We start from the raw sequence: 17,425 nt of genomic DNA, 5'->3' as shown, positions 1-17,425 counted from the left end.
GGACAAAAGAAAAGGTTGACTAACTTTGTAGGCACGTCGGGTGTGCTAATTCTTATTCTGTTCTCTTTCCATTTCCTGCTACAATCAGCTAAATCTTGGTGGACTCTCTAGCTTGGAAGGATCTATGACAAATTTTTACAAAAATAAAAAGTCAGATTTAACATTATTGTTTGGTTTGTGGTGCCTTGCAGAGGATCCCTTTTTTTTTCTTAATAAAAATCAATATCTTGTCTGTCATTCATCAGACGTGTTAGATGCGTCTTTCAGGTTATGATGCGACCCAGAGCCATAAGGCCCAGACTTGAGTTTTGACACCACTTGCATCGCATTTCTTCACAAAATGCATTAGTCATGAACAGGTTTCTAATTTTTGTGATTTGTATCTTGTTTGAAAGGGAGCAAAGTTACAACACACAAAGCACTGATTGTCTTCTTCCATGTTTTACTGTTTTGTTTTTCACACAAGCTTTGGTCAGTTACCTCAGCTTGAAATCTTTACCAAAATGTGTTTATCAGTCAGAATCCATTTTGACAAAGCCCTTTGACTGACTTCAAGAAGTGTGATAGTAATATGACAAACTATAATCAGAAATCTTTAGAACGCCCTTTTTTCAGTATCCCTGATCCTTCAGTCACTTTTTTTTTTTTAATCCTCACTGTTACAGGAAAATATTCTTTTTTTATATTGGAAAATAATTTCTAGGTAAACACCTAGAAACCAGTCTCATTGGTTTATTAAAAATTCAAATATATTTTTATTATTCATCCATGTATTCTAATCTGAATGATGATTTGCAAAAAAGCTGAGGTTTTCTGCATTTTTCAATTCTTAAAATGCATCAAATCGAACAGATGTATTGAGGGAAATTATGTCCATTATGAGCTAATTAATTTCTACTCACAATCTGAGACAATTCTGCTTCTGGGCTTCAAATGATTTATTAAGGAAGATTTAATAAAAATACAAATGTTCCTTTTTTGAACCTGTTTAAAGATTTCATGAAATATATCAATAATGTGTTTTACTCTATGATTAGCTGTTTCAGTAAAAGGGGAAGATCAAGTTGGAAAATGGATTTTGAGCCAACAGAGAATCCACCAGCATTTGCATAAGAATCCTTTCTTTGTCAAAGAAAGGCGCTGTATTGGGTCTGACGCTTAAGTCATTTTAACAGATAAGCACTTCTCTTTTTGACTCAGTGACACATTGGGCACAGGTTGTAACATTGCTTCATTTAAGATGGCAGAGCAACATTGGTTTTGTGTGAGGTTTGGTTGTCTTAAAATTCTTTATTTACTTACAAAAATTATATACTCCAGAGCTTTAATCAAACAAATTTAGTGTACAAAGTAAAAGAAACGATTCACACAAACATTTTTAGATTAAATCTGTGAACACACCATGACGAGAGCTTCCAGGACATGGTCCATTATGAGGAACTGGTGAGCCAAATTAAAGTGGATTTTTAGGCAACATCGGAGCTCAGTCGAGTCATGTGGCCCATGAGTTACAGAATAAAGCAAAAAGGTGAGATTTCACCCTGAACTGCTCCTCATAACTACAGCAAAGTGTAGACATAAATACTGTGCATTCATTTGCACATATGAAGATTTTGTGATTCAGGGGGGAAAAAAATCACAAAATGTCAATAAATCTATTTATTAATAAAAGTAATTTACATTAAAAATTGACAGCATGAACATTTGGTAAATTTTAAAATGGCATCTGATCTATTTTAATGAAAAATAACATAAGGTGAATAACCATTTGTCTCAGTCCAAATCAGGGGCAGATGGGCTTAGTACAAAAAAGTACTCTAAAAAGTAAAAAAAAACAAATGAAGTTCATTTCCTCTAAATGATAAAATCCAGCTGACATGGGCAGCTCAGCACAGATGAAAAGTCAAATGTCAAAGATTGGTGCATTTGTTGATTGGTGTTTTTAAGATCTTATTATATTAACAATTTTGTCTGCATTTTATAAAGATCTTAATTTTTTTTAAATATTTTATTATTTCTCTATGTATTTTATATTTTCTGTGATGATGAGCAAACCTGTGTTATTTTAAAATGCAAAAGAAAGAAAATCTATTTCTAATAATATTTATATACTTTTTCTATTGCATTATATAGAGATAACCTTTGTTGTCAATGTAGTTGAGATGCCTCAACTGCCCAGCAACAATGGGTAAAACTTCGAGGCATTTGTCATTTCAGGACTTTCTGTCTTTTTTTTAAAACACAAAAGCATTTTATCTCCCATTAACTGTCTGACTTTCACTGGTAACACAGCGGTATGGTCCAAGTCAGAACAGGGAAAGGAAGTGTAGCCCAATATATCACTGATGTGCCCGCATCGGGCCCAATCTGTGGCTTCAGGTGCCATATCCTTTTCCTGTGGGGGGGTAAACTAAAACTAACAGCTTACTTTAACAAGTAAGGAGCAGCACGACGACTCCAAGATGTGGATTCCAACCTGCGCTGCATGTTAACTTTAACATGTCTTTGTAATCTGTGGTCAAGTGTCTCCCATCTCCAAAGAAATTACCGATAAGATCATTCGCGACCTGATGTTGGTAGCTGTGTTTTGAGCAATGAGAGCGAGTGTGTGTGGGAGTGTGAGCTCCTCCACCGCTGCAGGCTGAGAGTATCCTGTCAACAGGAACTCCTGGATTTGATATGCACCCGCTGTTGGCTACAGAAGGAAACTGATTAGTCTGTGTGTGCTCTGTGGTTTTATTTATTTGCTCAAACAGAAATGTGTCTCAGAATGACCATCGCAGGCAGAGGAGAATTGTTTTGAATCTTTAATGTTAATTGGTTAAGTCCAAAACTCTTAGATTTTCGAATCCTGTAAAAATGAGAAGGACCTGCCATATAATGAACTTTGGTTTGCATCTCTTTTTGTAGACTCTCAAAAAACAACAACAAAAAACCCCCGGAAAATCTGACACCTAAAGTGCAATGGAAATCTCAAAATGTCACTTAAGTGAAGTTTTCTGAAAGATGAGAAGGCTGCAAAACAGGTTTGGCAAGTTGGTCATGGAAGGTGTTCCACAAAGACCAGAAAACATAAAGTTCCAAAAATAAATGAATACAACAAAACCTTTATACATTTTCTGACTTCAACGTGAATTCAACGACTTTTTTAACCCTTGTCTGATCCTAACAATCTCTTTACGCCCCTTGTCCTACGGGTCAACAAAGAACATCCCCATGAGGCGGAGATGTTCTTCATTTTATAAAGACGCTTTCATGATGAACATCTTCAAAATAAGATGAAGATAATTCTTTCCTTCCCACCCCATGTTGAACATAAGATGAAGAACATTCCACATTGAACCCAAAATGTTCCACACAAGATGTTCAAGAAAAGCTTCATAACATGAAGATGTTATTCACCATATGAAGACGCTCCGACTTTGAACATCTTCAGCTCAAGAGTTTGTTCAACATCTTATGCTGAAGATCCCATCTTAAGCATAAGAAGATGGCCTCTTCTCATGCTGATCCCTTGGGCAGTGAAATGTCTACTGGCATCAGCAAGGAACCAATCTAGTGGTACTCAGATTCAGCGTACCTTCAGTTTGTTTCTTTGGTGTGTGTGTGTGCAGGTGTGTGTGTGGAGTGGTATGTAGGTATGTTTTCAAGAGAGTTTGTGTATGGTCTTTTAACTTTTTTTGGGGCCTAAATGCTTTTATAATGCACGGGTCAAAAATGTAAGACAGTCCTTGTACCCTGATGGTGTACAGCCCACATGTAAATATAAACAAAAACAAAGTATCACTTTTTCTAATGACTGGGTTAATTTAGAAAAAGTCATAAAATTTCAAGCGGGAAAAAAATCATTTGGGGTATTTTTTCTACAGATAAACATTATAATGGGTCATTTTTGACCCAAGACAACACAAGGGTTAAACTACGGAGCTTCAAATAACCATGTGAATCTAATGCTATGAGTTCTTCTATTAGTTTAATTAATATCTGTATTAATGACAAGAGTTGTTGTGTTGTCAGGGAAGTTTAAGGATTTACTTGTGTTGAAATGTTGCATCCTATCCCTTCCCTTCCACTGGGTTTAACTTGCAATCAAGGAGGAGTCGAGAGTCCTGCGGGATTTCTTCTGGAACCTGCTCCTCAAATATAAAGCCTTCCCCCATCCACCAGGAAAGACAGAATCATAGCCCACATGGAGGAGCAGCTGTATGTGCGCATCTGTGCGTTCTCCTGAAATCTGTTCAGGCATCCAGGTTGAGCAAGAGCTTGAAGCAACACAGGAGCTTCATTTGAAAAGTTTTATTTGTTTTTTGTAGTTTTTCACAGCTTTAAGTCAGGCGACAGGCAGACAGAAAGCGCACAACTTCGTTCAGAGTCTCAGACGCGCCTCTTAAGTTTGGAGAGGAGAGAGCGCGCTTCAGATGGCGGCTCTCATCAGCGCGTACTCGTGGTCTCCCCAGGGTCCTCCGGGAGACGGAGATGTCCCTGACCCGCATGTCTCGCACAGGACCCCCGTGGACAAGACGCCGGAGCCGCGGATCAGGCGGCCCATGAACGCGTTCATGGTCTGGGCCAAAGACGAGCGCAAACGGCTGGCGATTCAAAACCCAGACCTGCACAATGCAGAACTCAGCAAAATGTTGGGTAAGAAAAAGTTATTATTATTATTATTATTATTATTATTATTATTATTATTATTATTATTATTATTATTATTATTATTATTATTATTATTATTATTATATATTTGACCCTCCTTTCTCTTGAGGCCTGTGTTGCTTTACAAAAGTTTTTTTGTGTGTCTCAAAGAGACAAAAGTGGCAAATCAAAATAACTAATCATAACACGATTTGTAAATTGCCTGTCATAGCAAAGTAATGCGTAAAAGCAAACTATTCGCAAGTTAAATTCACCTTGAATTCACGTCCCTGTAATTCAAATTAATTTGTAAAAAGTCGGATAATAATCAGACAGTTGTTTTGTTAGGTGAAATGGTACACTGCAATTTTGGCACTTCTAGCACAAATCAAAATCCAGAACATTATTATTAATTGACTTCTTATTAATTCGTTTTTTTATTTTTAAATGTAATTTAAAAACTTAAACATTTTAAAATAATGATTTTTCTATTTTAAAATGTGTGCAGAATATTTATTTGTAAATCTGCCATTTTCAGTTATGTTTTATTTTTGTTTTGTTTCTTGTTTTTAGCTGAAGCACTATCACCAACTTTATTCTCTATCATTTACTTTTAAAAAACCCTTGCAAAGTATCATTTTAAATGTATTCAGCTTTTTTTCCCACTATTCAACAAAATTGCTAGTTATAAGTATTTGTAGTTATATTGTAAATGTAAAACTTAAATATTTTTGTAGAAGAATAAAATGCTTAAAGTAAGGAATGTAAAGTATATTAAAGTAAATTACATTAAAGTAAAGTGCTTATGTTTCTACTTACATTGAAGTTATAGCAAATGTTGATTTAAAAAAATTCTTAGTTATTTAAATTATTGTGCTTTGTTTAAAAAAAAAAGTTTCACTTTATGTAATAACTCGACTGCTATCCAGACTTTAATCCAAATAAAATCATTTCTTTTTGAACTTTTTAAATGCAGGAAAGTCGTGGAAAGCTCTGACTCCCCCACAGAAAAGGCCGTACGTGGAGGAAGCAGAGAGGCTCCGAGTGCAGCACATGCAGGACTATCCCAACTACAAGTATCGTCCCCGCAGGAAGAAACAGCTAAAACGCATCTGCAAGCGAGTGGACCCCGGTTTTCTCCTGAGTGGTCTGGGTCCTGAACACGTTTCCCTGCCTGAGCAGCGAGCCCTCAGTCACCCGCTGGACAAAGACGAGGGCGGCTCCAATGGAGTCTGCGGCGGCTTCTCCAGCTCCAGCCCCGCTCTGCCCAGTGTGAGAACCTTCAGAGAGCCTGCTGGTTCCAGCAGCAGCTTTGACACCTACCCCTACGGCCTGCCCACACCTCCTGAGATGTCCCCCTTAGATGCCATGGACCACGAGCATATGCCCTCGACCTATTACTCGACGTCTGGTAGCTCTTCAGTCTCCTGCTCGTCCACGGTTTCCTGTCCAGATGAACACCACCAGAGCCAGACGCATATGGGCAGCCCACCTCCTTACCACACTGACTACACACAGACCCAGATCCACTGTGGGAGCACACACTTAGGTCATATTCCTCACATACCCCAAACTGGAGGCAGCAGTGGACTGATCCCTGGCCCGCCCCTGTCCTACTACAGCTCCTCGTCTTTCCCGCCAATTCACCACGGGCACCACCAGGGTCACCTGGGTCAACTTTCCCCCCCACCAGAGACTCAGGGTCACCTGGAGACTTTGGACCAGCTTAGCCAAGCTGAGCTTTTGGGCGAGGTGGATCGTAATGAGTTCGACCAGTACCTGAACTCCACTGGAGGTGGTTTCCACCCTGAACAAGCCAGTGGCATGACTGTAACTGGACACATCCAGGTGTCATCGACTACCACCAGCTCCGCCTCAGTGTGTCCCAGCAGCACCACAGAAACTAGCCTAATTTCCGTGCTCGCAGATGCAACGGCGGCCTACTACAACAACTATGGCATCTCATAAGCCTGCTTTTCGCTTACAGACATAAGACTGATTAAAAACACAGACTCTAGAGACAGTTTCAAAGATGAAGGACAATGTTGCAGTTTTTAGCTTTTACGAGCAACTTCTTCCTGTCCTAAAAAACTGAACTGATTACTGAGCAATATGTTTGTCTGGAGCCGAGTGTGAACAACAAGCAGTCTGAGAAACATGAAGATACGGAGATGGACACCTCAGGGACACAGACACAGACTACTATAGAATGCCACCTCCAGATGCTAGGAAATTTCAAACTTTTAGTGCAACAATCTTAAAAGGCTTGTTTATTCACCAATTAATGTAGCTGCGGAGGCATGTACAGATGCTCTTTAGAAGCTAATTTAAGTCTGTTGATGTTTTTGTTGCATAATTGTAATGCTGTTATCTATACTTTTCCATTTTGAATGTTGCCTTTTGTTTTTAGTCACTCTCATCAGTTTGGGAGTCTTACCTCAATAGTTGTAATTGAAAATGGTTTTAGCTGAACATTTCTTATGCAATTCAGTTAAGTGGTGTACAATGAAGAAAGGAAGGCATATTTTAACAACTTCTCTAGTAATATAGTCATGTTGTCAACCTCTTCATTGAAAGATAATGGTAAATTTAAGTGTATGCTAATTTAGATTAACGGAAGACTATGAAAATTTGATTTTTATATGACAATACCACTAGAGAACAACTTTGTTCATTGTCATTTAAAGAAAATACTGAAAATAACTGATATATACTGAGATGCTGCCACATAGATTGACTAGATGCCTAGAATAAAAAATAAAACAATAAAACATTACAGAACGTCTACTTTTTTGGGTTCGCTTCGGGATCGCTTTTACAAGGCTTTACAGGTGAAGCCATGGATAGATGGCTTTACATCTACCCATGTAAAGCCATCTATCCATGTTCAACATGGGCGTCACAGCGTGCGTCTTCTATTTTGGGTTTTGTTGAGGTGTAAGCGACCCGTTCCGACGCTCACTTTCTTTTTCCACCCTCTCCGTCATGTTTCCCATCGGCTCTCTTTTTCCTTCATATCATCCCGCTACAGAGGATTACTATAAAACAGACGCATTCATTGCCGCCCGCCTCCATCTCAGCCCTTCTTTTGTTTTTCTGGAGTCTTATTCTGGGTGTCGTTCTAACGCGCACCGATCCCCCTTTCCCAACCCATCACCCCCACACCAACTTGCTCGCCCCATGGTGTATCTTGCTGATGCAGACTTTTTTGTAATCTGTTCAAAACTAAATAAAAAACAATATAATGTTTTAAATCCTTCTAATTCCTCCGTTTTTCTTTTGCCTACTCCTACCTTTCTTGCCCTCTCTGCGTTCTCTTGAAATTGTTTCTGTGTCAATAAAAGGAATTTGGGGGGGCTTTTGACAAATCCTGGAGTCTGGCTTGCTCTTCCTGCATTTTTTTGGGAATGGTTGAGTCGTGCTTCTTGTAAAAAGGATGTGGCGGAGGAGCAGTGTTTCCTGACTGATAAGGGAAAAGCTTCTCTCCGTCAGGATGTTTGGGCCTGGTTAGGCCCTGCATTAAAAGAGCCAGATTGAGAGAAGGGAACCCGCTGTTCAGAAGGCGGGAGGAAGGACTACCGGGCTGATTAACATCTTTACCTACTCGTCGTCCACCGTTTTTCATTGCGAGGTTCGTGACAACATGGCCTTTTTCATATCTAACATAAGCACAAAAATACTTGTACTAAATTTGGCCTTTTTAGGGACAACATCCAACCCAGATTTCATAGCTTTGACACTTTGCTGCGAACGTGATCATACTGTGTGGAGTGACAACATTCATCATGTAGCAGTGTTTGCAGCTGGCTAGTGCTCTCATTTCTGTAAGGTTAGACCATTACCCTGTGTACCTCAGAGGGTTTTAAACTCTGGTGTGGGCCAGTTAGAGTGTCGTCAAATTCTGAATATGGGATTCAGGCTGAGACAGCCACAGGCATTTGTTTTTGTAAAAAAGCGGCCTTTGACAAGCATCGGGCCCAAGAGTTGTCATTGTGTTAGCTAGGGGGGTTGCAGCAGACTCCCTTGATGAAGAAAAAGTCCAATATCACAACAATCACAATCACATAACCTGAGGGTAGGACACGGTAACCCAGACAAGGACAAAAACTTACGCATCAGCCGTCCATCATCACATCAGATTCAGATTTAACTATAAGGTGCATTGATTAAGGATGAAAAGAAAAGGGAAAACTAACTTACTTTATCACTTTCTATTTCAGTGAGTTGAAGTAAACAACAAATACAAGCTGTTTGGTTTATTAAAATATTTACCATATTTCAAATTATTGCAATTTACTTAAACAATACTGTTTTGAATAAAAAAAATCTTTATATTATTCTTATTATTATTATTTATATTGTTTATAATCATCTTTTAATAGAAATCAAATAGTGATAAGAAAGTTAGATAAACAAATACAGTGATTTATATTTTCTTACTCATTCAGGAGTGTTTAAACACCAACTTACATGAGTGGAGTTAGAATAAACATAAAAAATATATTACTTACTTTATAATACACCACATATTGAGACATTGGGAATCAAACTACTAGCTCAGCGTATGATCAGCCTAATTGCTCGAGCCAAAGATCATCAAAACACGACTTCAGTGAGATTCCCAGGAGAGTTACATGGGCCGGTTTCAGGCTAATTTGTTCATCTTGAGAATATTACACTTTCGGGAAGTGAGGGCAAAACACTCAACTTATCAAGCTCCGTTTTTTCCTTGTTCAAAGTTGACTCATTGTCATGTCAACCTGTAGTCGGAGCTGGAAGCTGAAATCCAAAGTCGGGTTTTAGTGCTGCTTCAGCATCTATAAATCAGCAAGAATCCAAGGAGAGAGTAATGTGACAACAAGTAGTAGCACGACACTTCAGTGAACTACAGAAACGTAAAACCTCACACACATCGGCTCAACTAGGAATTATTGCTATAGTCCCCACTCCCCCATTACAATCACTACTAATTTGACAAATTGAATTCTTCACACATTTACAGATCATAAGGTTTGCAATATTTGTGATTATGAGGATATAGGCTGAACAAACAAAAGAGGCTCTTCTTGTTATTTCTCTCTGATTGCTGCTTGGCTCAGCTCCATTCTCAGGTCAAGCCTGTGGAATGAGTCTGTCAGGTAGTCTGTTATGTTTCCTATTTCCTCCTCTGCCGTCATGTCACTTCCCTGGGCAAACAAACAAGACTGCTGGTCTAACACAACGCCAACGGTTCAAGTCGTAGCCTAGCATATGTTTGAGTCCTTGTGTGTGTGTGTGTGTGTGTGTGTGTGCGTGCGTGTGTGGGTGTGTGTGTGTGTGTGTGTGTGTACACGACCTGCAGCCACCACAGCTGTGTAACGTATTAGCCATGTTGATAGGACAGAAATGAGCACTGACCACTGATCTTGTTCTCAGGAGGGACGGAGGAGGCTCACTGTCTGGTTGATGCAGAGTCCATTGTGTAGTCAGGGAGGGAGCGTCCAGTTACATCTTATTTGGAAGCCGGCTATTCCAACTATGTGACGTTCTTAATGTAAAACTGTAGGTCAAGAGGAAGTAGCTGATTCGAACTACGTGACTAAGGCATATAGCACCGATGGAGGCAGAGATTTTCCAAAAATAATTTTGGCCTTCTGTTTAAGTGATGTAACAATTTCAAATTGTGGTGCCTGAAATATTATAGTCTACCAATAGTAGCGACCATGTCACTGACATTGTAATAATGTTGGGTATTCAGTTTAGGTAACTTTGTATTCAAGTTAAAATAGCTTCTTCAAAGTCCAGTCCTCAAACAAACAAATTGAGGACTGTCTTCACAAAGACATGAATAGGCAACAAATTCAGTTGTTCGATGCGCAAAACTTCAAGTTGCTTTTGAGGGAATTATTACAACAAAGCCATTTGGCAAGCTAATCACGCTGAATGCAGTGAACTTTGCACCAAATTAAACTACCCGGATAAACACCCATCTATGTCTGCAAACACTAAATGCTATTGGAGAGCATTTCCAGTAGGAGTGTGTTACAGCAGCATAATAACCTGTTTACAATTTGTACTTGGCCCTAAATGTGGCCAAAGGAGGAAAAGAAGGAAATCGCACACAGAGAAACACATTTCACAGCAAAGGGATTATGGGTGCAGCGATTCTTCATCTCATTGTGGCTCCAAACCAGGCGGAGTGTTTGGTGGCAGGCACGTTAGTTGCCGGACGAAGAATGGACCAGACTCGTCGAGGGACAGGTGCCATGTGGCAGCGGATGTGCAGGGGACGCAGATGGGGACCCCTGGAAAACTTGGGGGACGGTGCAAGCGGCCAAGGGCCTCCCACCCCAACCTGCGCTGCGAATGCGGCAGCCGAACGGGATGCGGCACCTGTTCTGAGCAGATACAAGTGAGCAGCGAAAGCACAGAGGGAGGCGAGCACATGGCTGCCAATCCAGGAGAAGTAGAAGGCTAGATTTCTATTTAGCGTTGAAGCTTTAGATGCTATTGGCAGAGTGGCAGAAACATGTGCTGAGAAATGTACTTTAGCAGCTTTTAAACAGCTTGAAACCACACAACCTTTATTAATGCATGTGTGCTGTATAGAAAAGTACAGAACATGCCCTATTTGCACAGCCTGGCCTGCATTGCTCTCTCTCCACAGCATGTTGTCTTGCTTTATTGTGTGCATGCTGCAGCACTATGTGGTTGTTTTTGCGAGCTGCACATTCTCCCTGGGGCTGTGTAACTCTTCACCTCAATGTAGAGGAGGATGTTCCTATTGTGCTTCCTAATTGCAATGTGGTTGTTCCATTTAAGAGATAGCACATCCTTATGTGTTCCACGTGTGATCTCGGAGTGTGGGAATATTTGGAAGACATTTTGATACATCTTTTAATATGATTACCAGCACATTTTATGAAGCAAAGCGTAATTTATAGAACAGTCTGGCTAAGAGTAAAATTGTAAAGGCCAGCTCAATTATCCATATTTGGGTCATATTTTTAGAAGTTGTGAGTTAATTACGTGTTCAATTATAAAAATACAAGGATGTGGCTAAACATTAAAGGAATTTGTCGAATTCTGTTTATAATCTCAAGTCAGATTTTCAAGGTCAGGCCCCCCATCTTTTGCACTACAATGTGGCCACATACAGTCACACTGGCTCAGGGCTCGCTGGCGGAGTTTACGCAGCATGCATCCTGAAAAGCAGACAGTGTAATGACTTAGATGAGTGATGGTATAAGTTCAGCAGTGTGTGAGAGAGCCCCTTTTAACAGCTACTGTAGAGGATAGACAAAGCAAAGCAGTAGGCCACCTGATGACAGCCTGGGAGACACAAAGAGAGCCATTGTGCCTCTAATGTTTCAGCAAATATGATTAATAAAATAAAACTAGTGCCCTTGCAGTCAAGCCAGATATGCTTAGATTGGCCGAGTACCTTCACTCATTACTACATACACATGATTAAATAATTTTTATAATATAAAATATAATAAAGTCTTTTGAGTATGCATTGAATTATAGCTAACTTATAACCAGCCAGTTACTTGTACTTGTAGTTTTTTTGTTTGTTTGTTTATTTCTCAGTGCTATGAACAGCTAAGTTCCTGTCAGATTGATAAGATATGATAAAATGTACAATACAATTATTAATAAATGATAATTGCATATTCCCATGTTATAGCTTTATTTAGAAAAATGATCTCTCCCTTTTGTCATTTTTATTTATTTTGTGTTGCACCTAGTTTATTGTGTCAGTAAGAAGTTCTCCATAATTAAAGATTGATAAATTTATCTGACAAAAATATAACTATTGTTAACAAATGTATGGCAAAGAAATGTGAATATTTTGCTCCGAGATTATGCACAAAACTGTAAGAAAACTATCTTCTTATATTCCACTAAATTAATGTTTTTGTTTTAATCTGATAGTTTTATTATTTTATGTAAATACTAATTTAAGTAGATCATAAAATAATTTATCACATCATTCATATGATCATATCTTTAGATCAATGATCACATATATATGGTAACATACTTGCTATTTCTCTCAAGTGTGTGAAACCTAAAATGTGTATTTTTTTGGTTTCATTTATTTCAGGTTTTAGTCTCATTATTTTAGTCATAATGAGACTAAAATATTTAGTGATACCAATTTCACATTTTTCAGTGCATAACTTACAGTCACAATAGTTAATCTCCCACTCAGTGTTGAAGCTTATGTAAGAATTACCTTTAAACTCTTTTTAACTAGTGTTTGAAAATTTCATCCTCCTTACCTGCATATGTTCCTAAGACAAGGTTCAAAGAGGCATCTGCAGTTCTATCAACTGTATTCAATTTCACTCAAAATTGTTCCTCCTCCTATTTACAAATATTTATTTAAATATTTTTCCATTTCCATACTGTCTGCAGAATTACTCAGAGAACATTTTTCAGGAATTAAAAACTTGGCATGGGTGTAAATGGCTTAGGTTGAGCTTGATACATATTCATAGATATTTTAAAAAAGGAATTCAAATATCAATTGAATAAAGCTTTTTATTAAAATGCTAATATAAAGCATTTTATTAGAATCACTGGAATTTAATTCTACCTTACTCACGGTATAAGAATATCTATGTAAGATGACTGCTGAGTGATGCAAGTTCCTCCAGACATGAACAACAACCTTCATTTAGTGCTGGTTAATCATAGATAAAGTACGTCAGTTATGACACACAGCATTTCCCGTGCCTTGATCTGAGCTGTTTACGCTCAGGGGTTCTCCGTAAGACTCCTCCTGGCTGACCTTGGCAATAGTCAACCCCGGCATCATTTCCATTTCCTGCCACCCATTTCTCCAATCTTACGTTTTAACTGCAATATTTGGGATGTTGTGAATGTCTGAGTGTGGAGGAATCCCTTCCTGCTGGATGTTCGGCCCTGTTTCCTTAAAGACTCGACATCAAAAACGAGACGCATGGAAATGACTCACATGGCAGTCCCAAGAGTTCAGATTCTTCAGCTAAAGTACCATGTTGACAGGTTCAAAACAGGATATGGGCTAGATAGGTCTATGTTTATTACAGATGGCAGGGTACTTAAAGAGCAGTGATAGCTGAAAGCTTAGATAAGCCAAAGTCACGTATCCATGAGGAGCTTTTGAAGCCTGAAATTACAAGTCACAGTTCAGATATAAGTTTGATCATTTTTCACCAGGTTATTGAACCAATGTATGCTTAAATAACTGAACTGTTTAGCATAACAACTGATATAATTGCTGTCCCCAGAAAATGGCTAATCAAAGAGTTTGCTAAATTATGCTGTACAAAATATTATTGCACAATTCAGTGATACAGAATTGTCTTTGTGATGCCTTTCAAGGCTTTGAAAAAACAACATTTTTGCATGTGCTGTATTAAGCTTTTTCAGCAGCAGCACAACATAAAGTGCCACATAAATGTGGAAAAATTTCCAAAAGGTTAATGAAACAGAAAAGAAAAGAAAATATTACAATATATGGCTTTCTCATTTGATCAGTGACCTTCAGAAGTCACCTAACTGCTCAGGAAAAAAAAAAAAGCCCAAAATGCTATTTTCAATTATACTCAATCTGAACTCACAATTCCCTCTACAAAACATAGTGACAGAAGCATCATGCTGTGGGGTTGGTCATCTTCACTTAGGACAGGGAAAACATGATCTGTTTCTCAAAGAGAGCTCAAACTACTTTGGAAAGATGGATGGGTAGAAACTTTATCTCGAAATATGTTTAAATGTGGCTCTAAGTATTTTTACATTTTTACAGTATTTTTAATTTTGACATTAAGATTATTTTGAAAATGCAAGTAGCTTTTTAGTGTTATCAATACTGACCTTCTCACCTAAAGTTAAACTGGAACTGAAATTAAAGTAGAATAACATTAACACACGTTGAAGAGAAATATTAGAAACAATACCAATGTAAACTACAAGTATAAGAAATTGGTCAGATGTGCTTATTTCTAGTGTTGACACTTCTCATCAGCTCCTCTCTCTTCACAAGAAATTATTGTCATGGTATTTGTGCTTCAAGTTAGAAACTGACCCATTATAACAAGAACAATATTGTTTCTGAAACACACACTGAATTAAAGCTGAGTTGCTGTTGTGAAAAAAGAAGGAATGCGCCTAAATAATTTACATAAATTGCTAAATATATTTGACAGGCCTTCTGCGTTCTTCTCATTTTAACACTGCAATAAACTCTTTTCTCACTTCACGTGTCCAGCACCTAGTGGACATTAAAGGTATAGCAGCCAGGATAAGGAAATGACCAGACTGCTGCTGCGACTTACAATTTCCCTTCACATATTTCCAGGGAATCTTATTTGTGTATTCTTTAGCGAAACACAAATTTCGTCAAATTACATTGTCCAAGCTCTCAAACCTTGTAGCCAATCGATTAGTTCAGTTTATTATTATAATCAGCATTCTTAGCTTTAGGTACAGATCCTTGCAGTTGCTTCAACTGTTGTTGGAGTCATTTATACCAGGAAGACAAATACCTTCACATACATCCGAACAAAAACTGAAGACGGATCACGGCGGCCGTTTTATGTACTTTATCATCCTTTGTCAGTTTTATGAGACAGCTTGTCAGGATGGCCGAGCGGTCTAAGGCGCTGCGTTCAGGTCGCAGTCTCCCCTGGAGGCGTGGGTTCGAATCCCACTTCTGACAACTTACATCTTTTTCTTAATCAATTGTTTTTGATCACTTTGTACGTGGAGCTGCTTCATACATGCACAGAAAAATAAATACATTTCATTCTTATAATACACTTAAAGATGTTTTACCACCTACCTTTTTGGCTGTTTGGGGGGGCAGCTGTCTCTCAAGTGACATTTACTACATTTTCTGCATTTTCAGTGGTAATTCAAAATTGTATTTAGTGTTCAATCTGGATTAAACTTTGTTAATGTGATTTATTTTTAATTGCAATCACCTGAGTCATTTTCAATTTCTTAAATTAAATATTTTTAGGTACAACTGGATATTTGCTGTAGAGTCAATATTGTTCACAATGCAATGTGAACAGTATCAAATATTATGCATTAAATATCCTGAAATATGGTCATGGAACACAAATAATGGAGATTAATGAATCCAACATGGACTGAGGCTTAACAATGACTGAAAGGTAAAAAGGTGAGTTGGAACTGTCTGGCCACACCGTCATAGATTGGATTGGTGTGGCTTTGTCACTATAATTATTAAATCCTTCAAAACAAATGAAATTGCCTTGGGATGCACTTTCGTTTGATTACATATTCTTGATCAAATTCAGAAGACGAGATCTCTGTGGTGATGTTTAATTTAATCTAATTGCATAATATTACACTGTCGGACTGATGATGCAAGAGTGGTGTGTTTGCCTTGCTGGTACTCCGACTTAATGTATCAGGACTCTTGCTGTTCCTTAATTAGCCCTGATATTTAAACCAGAACCAGGAGGAGGGATTGCTAACCTGGGGAATCACTGCTCACGTGTGAGCTCCAGGGCTGATAAGCTTTGTGGCGTCCTGCTGTGACTGATCCGAAATGCTTCCACACATCGGAGAGCAGACAACTGTCAGCATGAAGGATTACTCAGCATATTGAAGTTCATTTTATAGGCGAATAGAAATCATTTTATTTAGTTGTTAATGAACTCAGACACCTTTTTTTTTTTCCAAATGTCAGAAAAGCAGATATTTTTCCTATTAAGGCCTGCCTAATCATGTTTGTCATAGTTAATAATCTTAATTTGTTACATTCCGAGTTAACAGAAACTCATCAGTCATCTTATTGTAAAGAGTGACGGTGCTTTCCTCACAGCTAACACCATATCCTGCACTTCCTCTTGACTCAAAGGGACTAAAACCTGATGACGCAGCAGAGGGGGTCACTTTGCTTTCACTTTGAATTAGAATTATCTCTGGGTTGACTAGTCAGAATGAACTGAGTTAAAGCCCCCAACATTAACCAGCAATCTCCTTGGAAAACAGCACAGATCGTGTTCACTCTGGGTGGAGAATGGAGGCTTGTGTGATGAATCATTTCTCACAAGTGACATCATAAGGAGCTGTTGACTGTTAGTCATTTCAAGGAGAAAGGACTACATTACAAATTCCTCTTGCTAACTGAAACTAAGTGTTTCCACTTTTAATATGACGCATTATGCTATTGAAAAACAAGGGCATCGGTTAGGAGAAAAAAAATAACATTAAAAGTAATAGTTCCGTAACTGTACACAACATAAAATTGACACTTCACTGAAGCGTCTTTTCATTTAAGAATTTAATCTTCTTGAGTTCACACCTGCAGTCAGTTTTAGATAAGCCAATAATTCATATAGTTGATGTTGGTCTGGGAATGTGACAATATACTGTTCGGATAAAGGATATCCCAAAACTCTGTTAACAAATCTGTTATGGTTTGATGAATCCAAAGTTGATTTATGAGACAAAAAAAATAAAAAAGGTTTGACACAAAAATCACCAAAAGAACACTGTACCCACAGTGACATAGCATCATGACAGCGTTATGCTCTGGGCTTACTTTATGTTGGAACTGGAGTGAATAAAATTATGAATAGTCCCCAAACCAAAAAAAAATGCTGTTTAAGAGAACTTTTACTTTTCAGCATCACTGCCAGTCCAAATATGCATCCAGAGGAGTAAAAGAAACATTTCTGCAGAACATTTCAGAATAGCCAAACATCAGAAATTACATATCTGTGAGGTCACATGAAAAGAGTTATAGGCAAGACATTGTTAAAATCTTATAGATTTTGGGGGA

At 38.3% G+C, this 17,425-nt stretch overlaps 1 protein-coding gene and 1 non-coding gene across 2 annotated transcripts; both read left to right on the top strand.

The window, feature by feature from the left end:
• Nucleotides 1-4,189: 4,189 nt before the first annotated feature.
• On the top strand, nt 4,190-7,420 carry sox7 (SRY-box transcription factor 7). The gene is made up of 2 exons (XM_055019938.1): nt 4,190-4,641; nt 5,612-7,420. The coding sequence occupies exons 1-2, from the start codon at nt 4,419-4,421 to the stop codon at nt 6,601-6,603; spliced, it is 1,215 nt and encodes a 404-aa protein (XP_054875913.1). The 5' UTR covers nt 4,190-4,418; the 3' UTR covers nt 6,604-7,420.
• A 7,822-nt stretch (nt 7,421-15,242) lies between these two features.
• trnal-cag (transfer RNA leucine (anticodon CAG)) lies at nt 15,243-15,325 on the top strand. Its single transcript has one exon. It is a non-coding gene; the product is annotated as a tRNA-Leu (tRNA).
• Nucleotides 15,326-17,425: the final 2,100 nt, after the last annotated feature.

Source organism: Poeciliopsis prolifica, unplaced genomic scaffold, assembly GCF_027474105.1.
Source record: "Poeciliopsis prolifica strain line A6 unplaced genomic scaffold, Auburn_PproV2 SCAFFOLD065, whole genome shotgun sequence".
NCBI lineage: Eukaryota > Metazoa > Chordata > Actinopteri > Cyprinodontiformes > Poeciliidae > Poeciliopsis > Poeciliopsis prolifica.
This window is presented reverse-complemented; position numbering and strand designations above follow the sequence as displayed.